The sequence below is a fragment of the Hyaena hyaena genome, unplaced genomic scaffold (assembly GCF_003009895.1).
Source record: "Hyaena hyaena isolate Hyena2069 unplaced genomic scaffold, ASM300989v1 scaffold_152, whole genome shotgun sequence".
In the NCBI taxonomy this organism is placed as follows: Eukaryota; Metazoa; Chordata; class Mammalia; order Carnivora; family Hyaenidae; genus Hyaena; species Hyaena hyaena.
The window spans coordinates 399,118-414,963 of NW_024080784.1; the positions used below are offsets into that span (position 1 = coordinate 399,118).

The window sequence follows — 15,846 nt, forward strand, 5'->3', positions numbered from 1 at the left end:
TCGCTCAGCATAACACCCTCAAGGTCCATCCATGTTGCGACACATGGTAAACAAGGCAGTATAAATATTGAAAATTGTATCCATACCTCCATTTTTTTCTCTACCCAAAGGATATATATCATAGTTTAGGTAAATTGTCAGAGAAATTTCTTGCTGGAAAAGGGCTACATATTTTCGACACGACAAATAATGAATGTATACATTTAATTACAACATATGAAGAAATTCATCTGTTTTTCACTAAGTGAGACTTTTCCATTGTAGACCATGTTCCAGAGTGTCATGATAAGTAATGCAGATTTTCTATACCATTAGTGATCAGAGTAAACATGTTTTCAATGACTTCCTAAAACTAAAATATACTATTTTCATTGGTTTAAGTTCTTTTTGAAGCAAAAAACATGGTCATTATGAAATATTTTGAAAGAAAAGGCAATTGATTACCACCAAAGGTAAGGTATACCATCTATAACCTACACTGACAATTCTTTGGATATATATGTGCTTCAGTGGTAAATGAAAAATACATCTTTTCTATAGTCCTTTCAAAACTAATTTATAGTAAGCCCAGAGTACCACTAGTTTACATTTTAGTACCACTTTTAATCTTGGCTAAAAGCAATCATTTTTGCTATAGCAGGCTTCTTCTTTGGTAGAATAAAATGTTTAATAAAAGTACTTTTATCATATAGCAGAAGGGCCTGGATTCTAACAGATACACTGTAAAAATCATGTTAAATTATATCAAGCTTTTAAAGACTGACCTGCATGAAGTTGTAAAGATTTACAGAGCATTTAGTTTTCATAGCAAATCTCAAATTCATATAGGCCAAACAAATAAAAATGTATATGGTTACTAGAAGTAAAATAATATTAGGCAAAGACTGATTATAAAAACAATATACAGTAGTGGTCTCTCATAGATATATAAAAGTTCAAGGTAAGAATGAAAATTAAGAAAATACATTTATAGTTTTTTCTCATTTTTTTAGTATCAAACTATGAGATTATTTGAGTTATTGGAATTTGATTTAGTGTCTACCACATGGAAAAACCTGTGCCAGAGACACTTTTTTTTTTGGAAGGAACTATAGAAGTGTGTGTCATTTTCTCTTCCATTATTTCTTTACTGGCTTACCTGAATATACTCAGTGTCTGCCTTGTATTAAAAGTAAAGCTCTCCATAGTTTGACTATGCTAGAATGTATTATGCTAAGCAAAATAAGTCAGTCAGAAAAGACAAATACCATATGATTTCACTCATATGTGGAATTTAAGAAACAAAACAATGAACATATGGGAGGGAGGAAAAAAAGAGAACGGGGGAAACAAAGCACAGGACACTCTTCATGATAGAGAACAAACTGAGGGTTGACAGAGGGAAGTAGGTGGGGGATGGGTATTAGGAGGGCACTTGATGAGCACTGGGTGTTGTATGTGAGTGATGAATCACTGAATTCTCCTGAAACCAACATTGCACTGTATGTAAACTAACTCAAAATGAAATTTAAAAAAAGTAAAGCTCTTGAAGCCTTTTAACGTTAAAACTGTCATCACTTAATATGGACATCTTAATCATCAGCATATCCCAAAAGATTTAAGGGCTGTGGGATTATGAGTATTTAATCTGTAATACATATAATATTAAGATAATGAAACTACAGTTTTATTTAAAAAACAAACTTGATCTATAAGAAAAGATGGATACTGTTGAACTTGATGGTTCCTTTATTATAAGCCACTTGATTGTATGGCACCAACTCCCATCTCACAATCTGTTCCAGAGCCCCTTCCAACATCAGCACAATCATCCATATCCTCTACCTTCCTGAAGACGCCAAAGGAGAGAACGTCCAGTTTCAGTGGAAGCAGGAAAGCCTCCACGTAGGCGAAGTGTATGAAGCCTGCTGGGCCTTAGATAACATCCTAATCATCAACTCAGCTCACAGACAAGTCATTTTAGAAGACAATCTTGATCCAGTAGACACCGGCAACTGGCTTTTTTTCCCAGGAGCTACAGTTAAGGTTTGAGCTCTTTTTTGTTTCTTCTCCTCCCCTCTGAGACCTAAAGCTTATTAATAAATCAAATCAAAGATAATTATTCTTACCAAATCCATTGGTAAAGGAATAGGTAATATTCTTATTTATGTTACCTTCTCTTTTAAGGATGGGGAGTCATTGGTACAAAAACATTCACTTACTCATCCGTTTAATAAGTATCTTTGAGGACCCACTGTGCTATGTCCTTGGCTGAGCCTAGAGAATATAACCACAGAAAGGCAGATATGTTTCTTTCCTTCATGTGGTTGTCAACTTAGTGGGGGTAGTTAGATATGTCAACATGCAAATACAAAACAACGTAATTTCCATGATTTGCTGGGAAAGTTAGAGTGTCTCGGAAGTACAATATACAACAGCAAACCCTGACCCAAGGGATTAGGAAAGCACTCCAAATAGGGAATCTAAGCAGAGGCTGAAAGGCAGTTTGGATTTGGCCAGGTGGAAGGAATAGTGTTTCTAAAATCAGAAATCTCATACACAAAGGCTGGATGGTGAGAGCACAAAGCGAAGGTCTTAAACAATGTTTAAAATAGTTGTCTAACAGAGTTTGAGTTGAAACTTGGAATAGTTGAGTCTGGAGACGTGGCCAGTGACAAAACCTTGAACATCTTGCAAGCTGCTATAGAGTTTGAACTTTATCCTGGAAGTGATATAGAGTCACTGAATTGCTCCAAACGAGTCTAACAATCAGATTTTATTTTTTAACGATACTTTGAGGATGGAGGCTGGAATGGAAGGGAGAACATACATGTAGAGAGACCACGGAGGCAGCTTGTCACAGAAATCCAGTGGGAGATCATGTTGGCCAGACTTAGGAGAGAATGTGGATGGATTTCAGAGTTTTTAAGGAGAGGGAATGGAGAAGATTGGGGACCGATAGAAATGAGGGAATAGCATATGTCGAGGACAAGATTTGGGCAGCTGGGTGGATAGTGGTGCCGTTCATGGAAACAAGAAACAGAAAAGGAGGAGCAGGAGTGGAATTCACCCTGGACATGTTCGTCTTTTTTAATTGAGATATATTTGATATATAATATTATAGTAGTTTCAGTTGTGCAATGTAACAAGTTAATATTTGCATGCATTGCAAAATGATCATCACAATAAGTTTTGTTAACATCCATCAGCTCACATAGTTACAAAATTTTCTTCTTGTGATGAGAACTTTTAGGATCTCTTCTCTTAGCAACTTTCAACTATGCAACACAGTATCATAAACTATAGTCACTCTGCTGCACACTGTAAACATGTTGATCTTGATAACCCTGGGGACAGGCAAGAAGAAATATTTGGTGGGAGGTTAGATAAAGTAATCAGGAACTCAGAGGAAGTTTGACAATTATCAGCCTTTTGGATAGAAATTGAAGTCATGGACTTGCCTGCCCAGAGTGTGTGGAACAAGAATTTGTGTGTAGGTGATATCAAGAATGCCATTAGACCCTTGACTGCACCACTCAAGTTTCCAATATCTGAAAATAAAGTGAAGCTACAGCCTGGAGAATTTTTAAAATGGGACTCACTAGTACAAAAAAATCCTGTGCTGCATGGAGGAGGTGAGATCACAGGAGCAGCTCTGCAAGTAGAATATAAACATCTAAGATGCTCACCTCCTTTTCATGCATTTTTCTAATTTTAGAAGACAGATCCTAAATTATTTAGAAACCCTTCAACACAAGAACTCCCCTGACACAATAACTTCCTTCTTAACAGATCAAATGCTAGACATTTTACTTTAAGTTGGTACAGCCACACAACTGACTGGCATTAGGAACAGACATCCTCCTTGCTTAATGTGGGAAAACACTCAGTAAACCTATGGAAATTCATTCTGACAAAGACTATAAAGCCTCGGCCCCTTTACAGAGAGTCCATGGATTCCTTTTGTATGGATGTAGAAAAGAACCTTTGTAAAGATATCCCATGTCATATCACACAACCATTTGATTAAGAAGGATTTCTGTTGACGTTGTTCAACATTGGCAAGAAGATATGAAAACTCGGGAAATGAATGGAGACCTAAGGGCCTGGGATTCACATCCTTTATCACTTCAACTCCTTTACTATAAAATGCAATTTTTATGCCTTGTTTTACAAGCTTTTATACTAATCTAATAACCATTTGGTTTCTTAATGGATTATATTTTAGTACCACCCATGATAAAAATGCATGAAATGTGGTTTTGCTTCAGTAGTGATGTTCAATTAAATTAAAACTTTGTGTGGGTTGTAGTTTTGCTTTGTGGTCCCTCATCCTACTCTCAAGCTTACCATTCACACATTTGAGACTTGCCTAGTGACCTATGAAAAAAAAACATTATAATACAGCATGCTCTTTGACTTGGTTATCAGGTAGAAATTTTTCTCTGTTGCTTTTTTTTGAAAACTCTGCAATAATAAAACCAAAGAATTGTCATTTTAACTAATCTGCATGTCTATGCTTTTGCTTTCTGGCTCAAACATCTGAGCATGAAAAAAAAATGCTTTTACCAGGTGATGTAAAGTTCTAGAAATAAAAACTGTTTATATAAATTATATGAAATTTCTTCATTAAATACTGCTCCTTGGGCACCTGGGTGGCTCAGTCGGTTAAGCATCTGACTTTGGCTCAGGTCATGATCTCACAGTTTATGGGTTCGAGCCCCACGTCAGGCTCTGTGCTGACAGTTCGAAACCTGGAGCCTGCTTTGGATTCTCTCTCTCTCTCTCTCTCTCTCTCTCTCTGCCCTTCCCCTGCTTGCACTCTGTCTCTCTCTCTCTCTGTCTCAAAATAGACATAAAAAAAATTTAAATATTGTTCCTTTACTTAGTGGCCTCTGAAATGAAAACTGAATACAACTACTTAAAAAACATAAGCATATCTCCGTGCTCCTGTTGATTCAGGGCATCTTTTAAACATTGCTTTACTTTGGACTTGAAGTTTTGAGAATTATGTTTGTTTGCTTGCTCTATCTACATACTATCTTTTCTGTGTTCAGTAAAAGTTTCCAAGATGTTTACATCTTAACTAAATTAAAGAGTGAGCTTAACAGCTGTTGAGAAAGTCTGCTTAATTACAAAACAGAGTTTAGTTGAGGAAAAAATGTCCAAGCCAGAGAGACTACTCTTAGTCTAAATAATAAGGGCTACTTTTTACTGAGCACTGAATATTTCGGGTGCGTACATACATACACACACAAGATACACACACACACCTATATATATATATTTACATATATATAAAATATCCTCTCATGGGGATGAGCACTGGGTGTTATATGGAAACCAATTTGACAATAAACTATTTGTAAAAAATAAATAAATAAATAAATAAATAAATAAATAAATAAAATATATATCCTCTCATATAATTTTATCTTTGTAAACCCATAGAGCAGGTGCTATGTTAGCTCCATTTTACAGATGTGGAAAGCGGACATAGCGGTGTTGAGTAACTTGTCCAAAATATCCTTCTCACTTATAGGAGAGCAAGGATTCAAATATAAGAATCTGACTTGATCTTGATTTTAGTCACCACATGGCTTTGCTCTTACAGGTCGTAAATATAAAGGGGCCTGATTCAGTTTTCCCTATGTTTCTTCTCAACATCCATTATTTAAATTATCTGCCCATTTTCTTCCCCATCACTTTCTGACTGTAGGTTAAAAAATTATTGTTCTCCTATTTCTTGATCTTGCTCTAGCTTTATTCCATCTGTAGTGCACGTTCCTTCCTCCAGAGGACTGATTTTTATACATTAGAATTTAGTAAGTTCATGCCAAGCACTGGTCTCTTTCTTCTCTCTCACACTGTAACAGCTGATTTCATGTTCATAGTCCTAGCTACTGGTCCATCACAGGTACTGAATGCTGACCTAAAGTGAACTTAGGGGATGGGAGTATTAAAATGTCTTTCTTATGGAGGCTCGAGGCATTTGCCGTAATCTGTATGGGAGGGGAAATAGCATAAGAATGGCAGGATGCTCCCAGAAAAATCTCATGGCAGCGTCCTGCCTTTCACAGGGTGTTAAGAGACAAAGTTCATACAGAGGGATGCCACTGACAGGAACTCCTGCATCATTCGTTCACAGAAATGCCGTGATGATGCTCCCCCATACCCAAGACCTTTGATGGCCTCCCGTGTGGAGGATGCTCCCTCAAATGTTAATTCAAGGCCCTTTCCAATCTAGGTCCAGCCTAACTTCTCACCCTTGTCTCCTGCTCCACTGTGCTCCAGGCTCATATAGCACAACATTTCATGCTCCCACACTTCAGACATACTTTTCCACCATTCTTTTTTCTCTGCCTAGTAATTCCCAGCTTCCTTAAGGGCCCAGTTCCAATGTCATTGTCTGTGTGTACTTTTGCATAGTTAATGTCTCCATCCTCTCTGTGCCAGTGTAACTATTAGGTTGAACAAGCAGGAGTTGAGGCTGGAGGTTGGCTGTGGAAAACAGGTACTTCTGTGTCCCCCAGTGACCATTCAGATTCAGTCTGAATGCTTCTTTCAGCAGCATTCAGAAGTCTGAAGTCTGATAACTTCTTTCTCTCTGCCCTCTTTGTGGGTTCCAAGACTGCAGGTAGACCAAATAAGTCATCCAATCACTTTAGTCTCCCAAATAGTCTCAGTTCAATCACAGATATGATCAGTTTACTGTTGGAATCTAAGCTCCAAGTTTCATCAATAGCTTATCCATCCTCCAGCTTGGGTCTGCTGCAAGGGGGATGGAGACAATGATCAGTTCCTTCTCCTTCCTCACCTCCCTCATGAGTTTCAGCCCCTGAATCCTCCAGGGCTGGGTCTGCAGAAAGGAGAAGAGGCAAGAGGCAGATAGTGATTACTGGAATTACTGCTTTCTTGACCTAGCAAGAGATCAAAGCTGGCTCTCTCTTCAGTCTACCTTTGGGCTCTTTGGAAATCTCCCCAGTCCTCACTGATGCTGGGAAATCTCTCACCTGCCATTCTTCAATGCATGTCTCATGCTTGTGTGCATTTTCAGCCACTGGGCCTCTGGTTAACGCTATAACCTCTTTCTGCTGAGCGCCCTTTGCCTCTCCAGGGAGCCGTGTGGGACAGGATCTTAGAAAAACTAAGCTGTTTCTTGTGTCCATGGGCCCAAGTCTACTCTATAGTACGTAATTGCCTTGGATCAATGATTGGGAGGAAAGCTGTTAACTTCTAAGCACATCCCTCTTCTTCCCTAGCCATCTTCCAGGCAGCTCCAGGCACTAGTCCAAACCCATACAGTATACTGTCCAAGTGCCACCCTCAATGTCCAATGCCCCAGGCTTGAGGAGAAAAGAAGGTACCCTTCTCCCCTGATACGGTCATGGTTAGGACTTGCAGTGCATCACCAACCCTCTGTAAAGAAATCCTTTCTCTGCTGTCCAGCTTCCTACTCACATCAACTTTAAGCTTGTATACCTGCAATTTGAGTGAGTGACTAAGCCCTTTTACCACCTCTTTCACTAGGTCCTTGTAGTTAGTCCATTCCCTCACCTTTGAATGTGAAGTAGGGGCACCTGGGTGGCTTAGTCGGTTAAGCGTCCGACTTTCGCTTAGGTCAAGCGAACGATTTTCGCGGTTCATGGGTTTGAGCCCCGCGTCACGCTCTGTGCTGACTGCCAGCTCAGAGCCTGGAGCCTGTTTCGGAGTCTGTGACTCCCTGTCTCTCTGACCCTCCCCTGCTCACGCTGTCTCTCTCTCTCTCCTAGAAATAAATAAAGCATTTAAAAAAATTAAAAAAAAAAGAATGTGAAGTAGTTGCCACCATTTTCTTGGATCCTCAAGATGCAAAACTAGCTCCATTTCAGTATTCTGTTACATGGGATGTATACCCCCATGAAAGAATTGACAGCATTGCTTTCCAGTTGTTTATGTTTCTGTCTCCTTGGTTATAACGTTAGCTTCTTAAGCTAAGGGGCTATTTCAGTCAATTTTGAATCTCCTGTGTTTGGCATGTGATGGCTTGTTATTAGGTGTTAACTTAATGAATAAAAAGCTGGAAAAAATACCAAGATCTAGTTTATGAGAAAAGAAAATGATTTTCATATTCAATGATGACTTGAAGGCAGCTGAAGATATTGTGAATGGAACTAGAGACAGTAAAACTGTTAAGAAAATGGGATTAACTCTATGGGTTCAAGTCTTGGCTTTACCATTTATTAGCCATGTGTTTGGCAGACACTTATTTAACCTCTCAGTTCCTCAGTAACTGGGATAATAACAGTATTCACCCCCAAGCTGTGATGATTAAATAAGAAAATACATATAAAACTCTTAGAACAGTCCGTGGCACATAGAAAGTGTTGAATAAATAAATAAAAGTGTCTTCTTTATTGAAACTTTGAGAATAAGCTCCACAAAGATATGAATATAAAGGAAAATTTTGTAGAAGGCAAAGGATTGAGCCGATCGCTCTGATTATGAGGATGGGGAAAAAACAGCATAGAAAAATATAGACCTCACAATATGTCATTGAAGTACTATCAGAATCAAATGCATTAAAATGATTAGGTTGGACACAAGTGTTGCTTATATGTGTAAGCTTTGGCAATCAAAATAAATGGTTTCCATTGGAATTAAATTTCAATGCCATTGATGTGATTGGAATTATTAATAGTTTTTTAAAGTTTATTTATTTTGAGAGAGAGCATGAGTGTATGAACAGGGGAGGGGGAGAGAGAGAATCCCAAGAAGGCTCCACACTGTCAGTGCAGGGCCCAATGCAAGGCTCAAATTCATGAACCGTGAGATCATGACCTAAGCTGAATTCAAGAGTCAAACAGTTAAGTGACTGAGCCACCCAGGCACTTCAAAGAAGTTTTTTTTTATTAACAACAAAGATTTTTTAAATGCCATGGTTCATAAAACAAGGGAATAGAAAGTAGTGAGTATATAAACTGTCTAGTTGATGACTTGAAAATAATGTTTGAGGGTGTCAGGTCAAATAGGAAAGATGAGAATGATTCACATTCTCAGTGCATATTTGTCTTCTTTAGACTTTTTTTTTGTTTGTTTAGGAATATTTAATTCATTTCATCTGAGCCTATTCTTATTTATCTCAAGTAGGGCAGAATGATGTAAGACCAAATAGAGTAATTAACTTAAGGAGTTTATGTGATCTGGAGAATTGCAATTACAGGTCACCAGTTTAAATCTGCCCTGGGTTGGTAGAAGGCCATTACCATCTGTTGGCTCTTTAGTAATATGAAATAGATGTATAACAGAATTGGCTTTTAATACAGAATCTGGCCTTACATTTGTTGTGCTTTTTGATTCGGGGTTGGTAAGCTGCCAGAGGTTATGGAATTAATATATTCTCCCTATACAGCTTTCTGTGTTTCTCCTCCATTCTCTTTACAAGTTCATGGCCTTGCCTGACTCATCTTACAATGTTTTTCCAGAAGTCTTGCCCATGTGGAAGAAAAGGCACACCACATTCTTATGCTTCTAATTACCATCATAATGTTCTATTTCCCACAAATCCCTAAGCAGCCCTTTGTTCATGACCAAGTAGGTGGGGCTCTAAATGCCAATAAATACAGTGCTGCAAGTTAAAAAGCTCCCCAGAGTCCCACCCTCATTAGCACTCTCCCAGAGTAAGCAGATCATGGAACTCCCAAGGCAAGCCGACTGAAGCCCACTCAGTATTGAATCACCTGTCATAATTATTGGTTAAGATGATTTTCCCTTCATTTACAGAATATTGCATCCCTTTTCAGCTTTTATAGATGATTTCTAGAATAATCGAGAATTGTCGGTTGTTCCTATTAAAAAGATACAGAGGACACTCTGCCAGTTTATCTGCAGTCGATTTGGAAAAACTGTCACTACCATGGCTGCCATCATGCGGTAGTGCCTCTCTGGTAGGTGACTTTGGGTGTCTGTGCCACATTCCTCGTGCCTGAAGCATGGGAATGATTAATCTTAGGGCAGATTCTGGTGCTCCAGCTCTATGACAGTGGTCTTGGTTTTACCATCAAGGTTTAAGGGAAGTGAACTGATTTTTTAGCCCTTTCCAGTTAAGACATGTAGTCTCAAGGATCAGCATTTCACCTTGGGTAGGATTCTCATATCCAGGAATGATACTTACACTAGCATGGATACTAGATCATAATAAATAATAATAGGAGCCCTGTGATGATAAATCATAGTAGCAACAATAATAGGAGTAGTAGTGATGATGGTGTTTCATGAATGCTTCGTAGGTGCCAGAACTATGAGGAAGGCCTTATTATCCAAGTTTTAAGTCTACAGTAGATAAACATAGGGTGTCTGTAAATGGAGGGCCAGTGCTCCATTTTCCTTAGTCACTCTTGGAAACATCTGGACAAATCCACCAAAGTCATCTCTTTCTAGCTCCTCAAACGTACATCCTGCAATCTGAGAACATCCTTAATTTCAAGTTCAAAGAGAAACACTAAATGTAAGTTTCTGGATGACCAGCCGGGAGCTGCTGTGTCCTTCTTTCTGAAACTCACCATCAAAGAGAAGGGCTGCAGAGATCAAGGAAACACTCAGTGGAGAACCCAGGAGAAAATGATGAGGAAAGAGCTGTGAGCAAGTTTCTTGTTTTTGTTTTTTTCAATTTCTTTTTCCTGTTTTCCTCATACTTTAATAGTGCCCCATGAGAGCAGAGTCTCCAAATGAATCTATATACCATGGAGGCAAGTATTAGTCAAGCAGGTGCTAACATTTTGTTTGTTTGTTCTCATCTTTGGTGGCAGCCAAAATTTGTATTTTGAAAGCATGAATCATTCATGTCTCTTTGGTATTGTGTATACGTGTGTGTGTGTGTGTATGTGTATGAGAGAGAGGGAGAGAGAGAGAGAGAGAGTGTGTATGTGTGTTTTGCTCACTCACCATTAATAAATGTTTATATCTGCTCAGCTATCCTGGTTACTCTCGTCTTGCAAAGGCATAAATCACTGGCTTCTGTCAACTCTGGAATTGACCCACAGATTAAATGCAGATCACTGTCAGATAGGTGCTGTTCACCCTATTTTTTATTTTTAAGAAATCTTCCCACTCTGATTGCTGTGCCTGAACCTGCTAATCTTTCTCTATTTATTACCCTAGTTCATTGTGTGGATAGCTAAGAATTCCAGATTACTCCTTCTCCACATTTATGTCAACTTGTGGTGAGAAGTAAATCAAAGTTAAATGTCACAGACTCTGTTCTGAAGCTTTGTCCTTTAGAATAGGCTGTGATACAATCCCATGTATTTAAAACAAATTTCCTTAAAAAGTAATTTTTAAACTTTTTCAATTTATGCCAGGGATTTAGAATCATTAAGTTTACAGAGAATTTAGAAGGGTCATACGTTAATCTTGTCTCTATTACAACTTCCATTTAAACAGATTCCCTCCTTTTTACTATATCTACTGTTGATAAATATGGAATAATAAGACAATTTTCCTGTTTAACAAACACCAAAGGCCCTAATGAAGACAACAGCCATTAGGTAAATCAACAACCCATTGAGGAGAAGCATTAAGTCAGAACAGGAGAGTCTATTAATTTTCTTATAGCTCTTGTACATTAAGCATTTGCCAAATTCATTGTCCCAGTGGGTGTGAGGCAAATCTCCAGTCCTGAATAAGAACTGGAGTTTTTATTCTGAGATTCTGCCATCACCTAATACTTTTATCACAGATAGTTGAATTGTTAATGGAGAATAAAGGTTATTATGTCTGAATTATGAAAAATATAATTTTTTTGAAACTATAGACTCTTAATGCAATTTGAGGCTAATGAAAAAAAAATCTTTAGACAAATGGCAGAAAGAATGATCGCACTTAAAGCGGGATTCACTTTTAAAACGTGCATTTCGGGGGCTGTGTTCCCCTGGCAGATCAATGTCTGTCTCCTATCATGACCAAGTCATCTTACAGAAATTAAGCACCCCAGAAAAATTTTTCAACAATCTATTCAATGGTTATATTTTTTAGAGTACAAGGGCAAATAGAAGGAAATCAGATAAGCTTTCCAGAAATGTCCTTTGCAAGTCGCTGTACTGGAAACTATCTGGTGTGTAACTTGAGGGATTTCAGTCCCGGCTCTCTAATGAGGATAAACCTGAGCTCAGTAAGACTTGTGGCTAGACCATGTTCCCATGTCTTTTCCCATTAAGAATCGGAATGTTAATGCTGACTTTCTGGCCAGATTCCAGCTTGGTTAATTGCATGCTGTCTACCTAAATTCCCTTTGCTTGGGATGCTCTTCACTTTGGATTGCCTTGCTCTTATTGTCATGTTTCCCCCAAGAGGTGGATGCATGACATTGTAGAATGAGCCAGAATATAATTTGTCAAGCTAATAAGAGTACTTTGGGGATGAAGGGTTAAACATAAGTAGTGTGCTTTTCACAATTTCCCTCCAATGCTGCCTATTTGTACAGTAATTAATGTGGAATAGCATTAGTGAAACATGGAATTGAGCCAAATCACCATGACAAGGGTGGCAATAACATGGACTCCAGTCATTTTGATAAAGTCTACTGAAAATAGCTGTTTAAACAAGTCCCAAGAGCCTCCCTGACTGATGCACCCTTTTATTTGTTTGTTTGTTTTGGTCTGAAGCTGACACATTTAATCACTAATTAATTAAAGTGAGGTTTGTTAAGTGAATGAATGAAGATGGGGGCAATTTGCTGATTTCCTGAGATTGACTAGTCTTTATAGTCATGCTACCTACAGTATCTCATCTAATCCTCACCATTACTCCCATTTTACAGATGAAAAAACAGCCAGAGAGGCCAAATGGGTTCCCCAAGATCAAACTGTTTTGGTTTTCATAGCCAAGTATGTTTTACTATAAAGCCAGCCCTTTCGTTCCCCAGTCTCTTGCAGCCTCCCACATTGTGCCTGGCATCCTCGGCCTTAATTTGAGAAGGCAAGTCTGAAAACCTCAGACCCTGTGAAAGTCAAGTTGATCCCCATAGACAAGGTTAACAACTGCCCTATGGAATTTTACAGTGTTATTCTTACTCTCATTACTCCAATTCAAATCTGTCACTATTGCCATTTTAGAGTTGTCATAACTATTGCCAAGTAATTATACACATGTCACAAAATATACCATAAATTGAATCTTTATGAATCTTGGTACAAAGTGGTTCAAATGTGAATGCTAAATGAATCCAGAAAATAATGAGAAAAAAAAGTACTCTTTAAGCTCCCTAAAATTCACTCACCATGGTTGAATCTATTGTGTTGACTAGAGAAAATGCACTTCAGCCCTCCTGCACCTGGACTGTGTTCATGGCCAAGTTTTTGGTTTTTTAACTGGCGTTAAATTACCTAGAAATTGAATATGTGGAAAATGACAGAAATTCATTTTGCCTTATGAGAGAAATCATTCTTTTCCTATTTTGACTTTTTAAATACCACATGAAAGTCTGTACCTTTAGGGGCTCCTGGGTGGCTTTAGTCGGTTAAGTGTCCAACTTTCGCTTAGGTCATGATCTCGCGGTTCGTGGGTTCGAGCCCCGCGTCGGGCTCTGTGCTGACTGCCAGCTCAGAGCCTGGAGCCTGTTTCAGAGTCTGTGACTCCCTCTCTCTCTGACCCTCCCCTGCTCACGCTGTCTCTCTCTCCTAGAAATAAATAAAAAATATTAAAAAAAAAAAGTCTGTACCTTTAAAGACCATTGAACCAGGATGTAGAAAATATGTATTTCTATGTGATAATAGCACAGTGAAAGGCTTAGGAAGCACGGTGATGTGCAGGCTATAAGTCAGTCAATTTCCAATCACTCTATCACACATCTCACTTTAATCCAGAAACTCCTGTACCAATATATTTTATTTCCAGCCAGACATTGGCTAATTTACGACTCTGCCAACAATGCCATTTTAATTAATTTTATTCATCTTATTTCTCTTTCCTTTCCTCCTCACATCTCATCTATTTGCATTGCCTAGATTTTAATTAAAAAACCTCTCTCTAAGGAGCAATCTGAAGTGGCAAAAATAATCACTTAAAATATTACAGTCATTAAAAAATTGGCTGTGGTGGAAGCCATGCATTTTCAATTTTCCTACAAATGATGTTTTAGCTTCCTTTTAAAGTGCACTTTGTATCTGAATTGTCTGCCACCAGCCAGCTTGGCTATCAAAAATGGTCTTCCAGCTGGGTGGGCTGAGTGACAACTCCTTAATGGAGGAAATGGATGGCTCTCTGCGCATGTGGAGGGGAAGCCATACCAGGCAGATTTCATTCCATCTGCCACCAGCTCCCTGCAAGCTGGCATTGCCCAAATGCCCCATATACTCATTCCAACAAAAAAGAATATCGTCAAAAAAAATAAATTGTAACCTTACAGACGCCTGAAAAGAATCCTCGGGGCCATTAGACCCCAGGGAGGAGGTAAGAGGGGCCTCAGTGTTCATTTTTGAGGTAAACCTAATTAAACTATGGTGGGGGCGATTGCAAGTACTTTTACAAGTACAGAGGTGAAGCCATTACCGTTTTCAGCAGAGTATAGGCAGCAACCTTAGAAAAATGTTGCCCTGAATTGTGGCCAAGGACTTGTTATATTGAGGAATTTGCACTGATGTTTCCTGTTGATGCTTTTCTGAATGGCAAATTCTTGTCACCTAGCTACACTGTGTTCTGCCTTTCAAGTAAAGGAAACCCATTTAACTGCAAAGTAGGAAAATAGTTTCCAATTGACAAATACAAATAAATAAGGACTATATTTAAGAGATTTTTAAAAACTGGAGATCTCTAGTACTCAGAAGTATAAAGTTTATGTCATTGATCAGTGCTAAAATAATGGCACAAAGTAAAAATAATTATAATTAGTATCATAATTAATGTACCTTAGAAAGGCTAGAAATAGAAATATTTAGAGCCATCTTCAGAATTTATACCTTTATTTTGCCCCGAATTCAATTATAGTTACCTAATACATAGTCCCCATAAGTCAGTCAAAAGCTATGACTCAGGAAGTAAAATTTTATGATCATTTGCTCAAAAAAATTCTGATAGATTTTTAGTATACTCAAAGTACTCCTGAATTCCAAAATATTCTTGTTTTTATCATATCAAGAGCTCATATATTTTGCAAAGTTAGACATTTAATTGTCCTTTGAACTGGTTTAGATTTTTATTGCTATTGCATGTAAATGACATGAATTTGAATAGATGCTGAACAAGAACAGCTGGGTATTAAAATCACTGAGAGCAATTTCCTGAAATTCTGTCCATACTTTCAATGCGCATTTTGCTTGGACTTTAAATATAGTTTACTGATATTATACAGTGCAAGTTCATCTGTTAGAAAAGTGGAAACAAGTTTCTTGCATTACTAAATTTTCCTGTACTCAGAATTTTTGGTAATCTGCCAAAATTTGGAGAGCTTTTGAATCTAATTGATTGTTCTATCTGCCCTTAAAGTGAATGAATGTTTGCAGTATTTTTGCCATATGATCTTGTGGGTCATATTCTTTTACATTTTACTAAAGGTTTTAAGTTGATCTGAAGAATTTTAATGACTATTCTAATGAGAAACACAATTAAAAATAGATTTAAATATGTTTCTATTTCTCTATCACCTGCTGCTAAGAGTATGGAATATAATAGCTTATTTTTGGAAAAAATGCATATCCAGAAATAAAATAGTGATTATTTTATACCACACAGAAGTTTCAAAAACATACTTCCATATATAATATTGTGTTTCTAACAGCACCTATAGGGAATAGATATTATTGATACTATTCTATAGCTTGAGAAACTGAGGCTCAGAGGACCAACTGACTTGTGCAAAACCATGTAGCTATTAAGTAGAGCAAATGAGTTGGA

At 37.9% G+C, this 15,846-nt stretch overlaps 1 protein-coding gene across 2 annotated transcripts in view; it reads left to right on the forward strand.

Moving 5' to 3' along the window:
• RELN (reelin) overlaps nt 1-15,846 on the forward strand; it is a 544,526-nt gene that overhangs the window by 310,091 nt on the left and 218,589 nt on the right. For both annotated transcript variants that reach the window (XM_039239122.1, XM_039239123.1), the window contains exon 10: nt 1,785-2,025. In XM_039239122.1, coding sequence (XP_039095053.1) covers nt 1,785-2,025 — 241 coding nt within the window. The remainder of the gene's footprint in view (nt 1-1,784; nt 2,026-15,846) is intronic.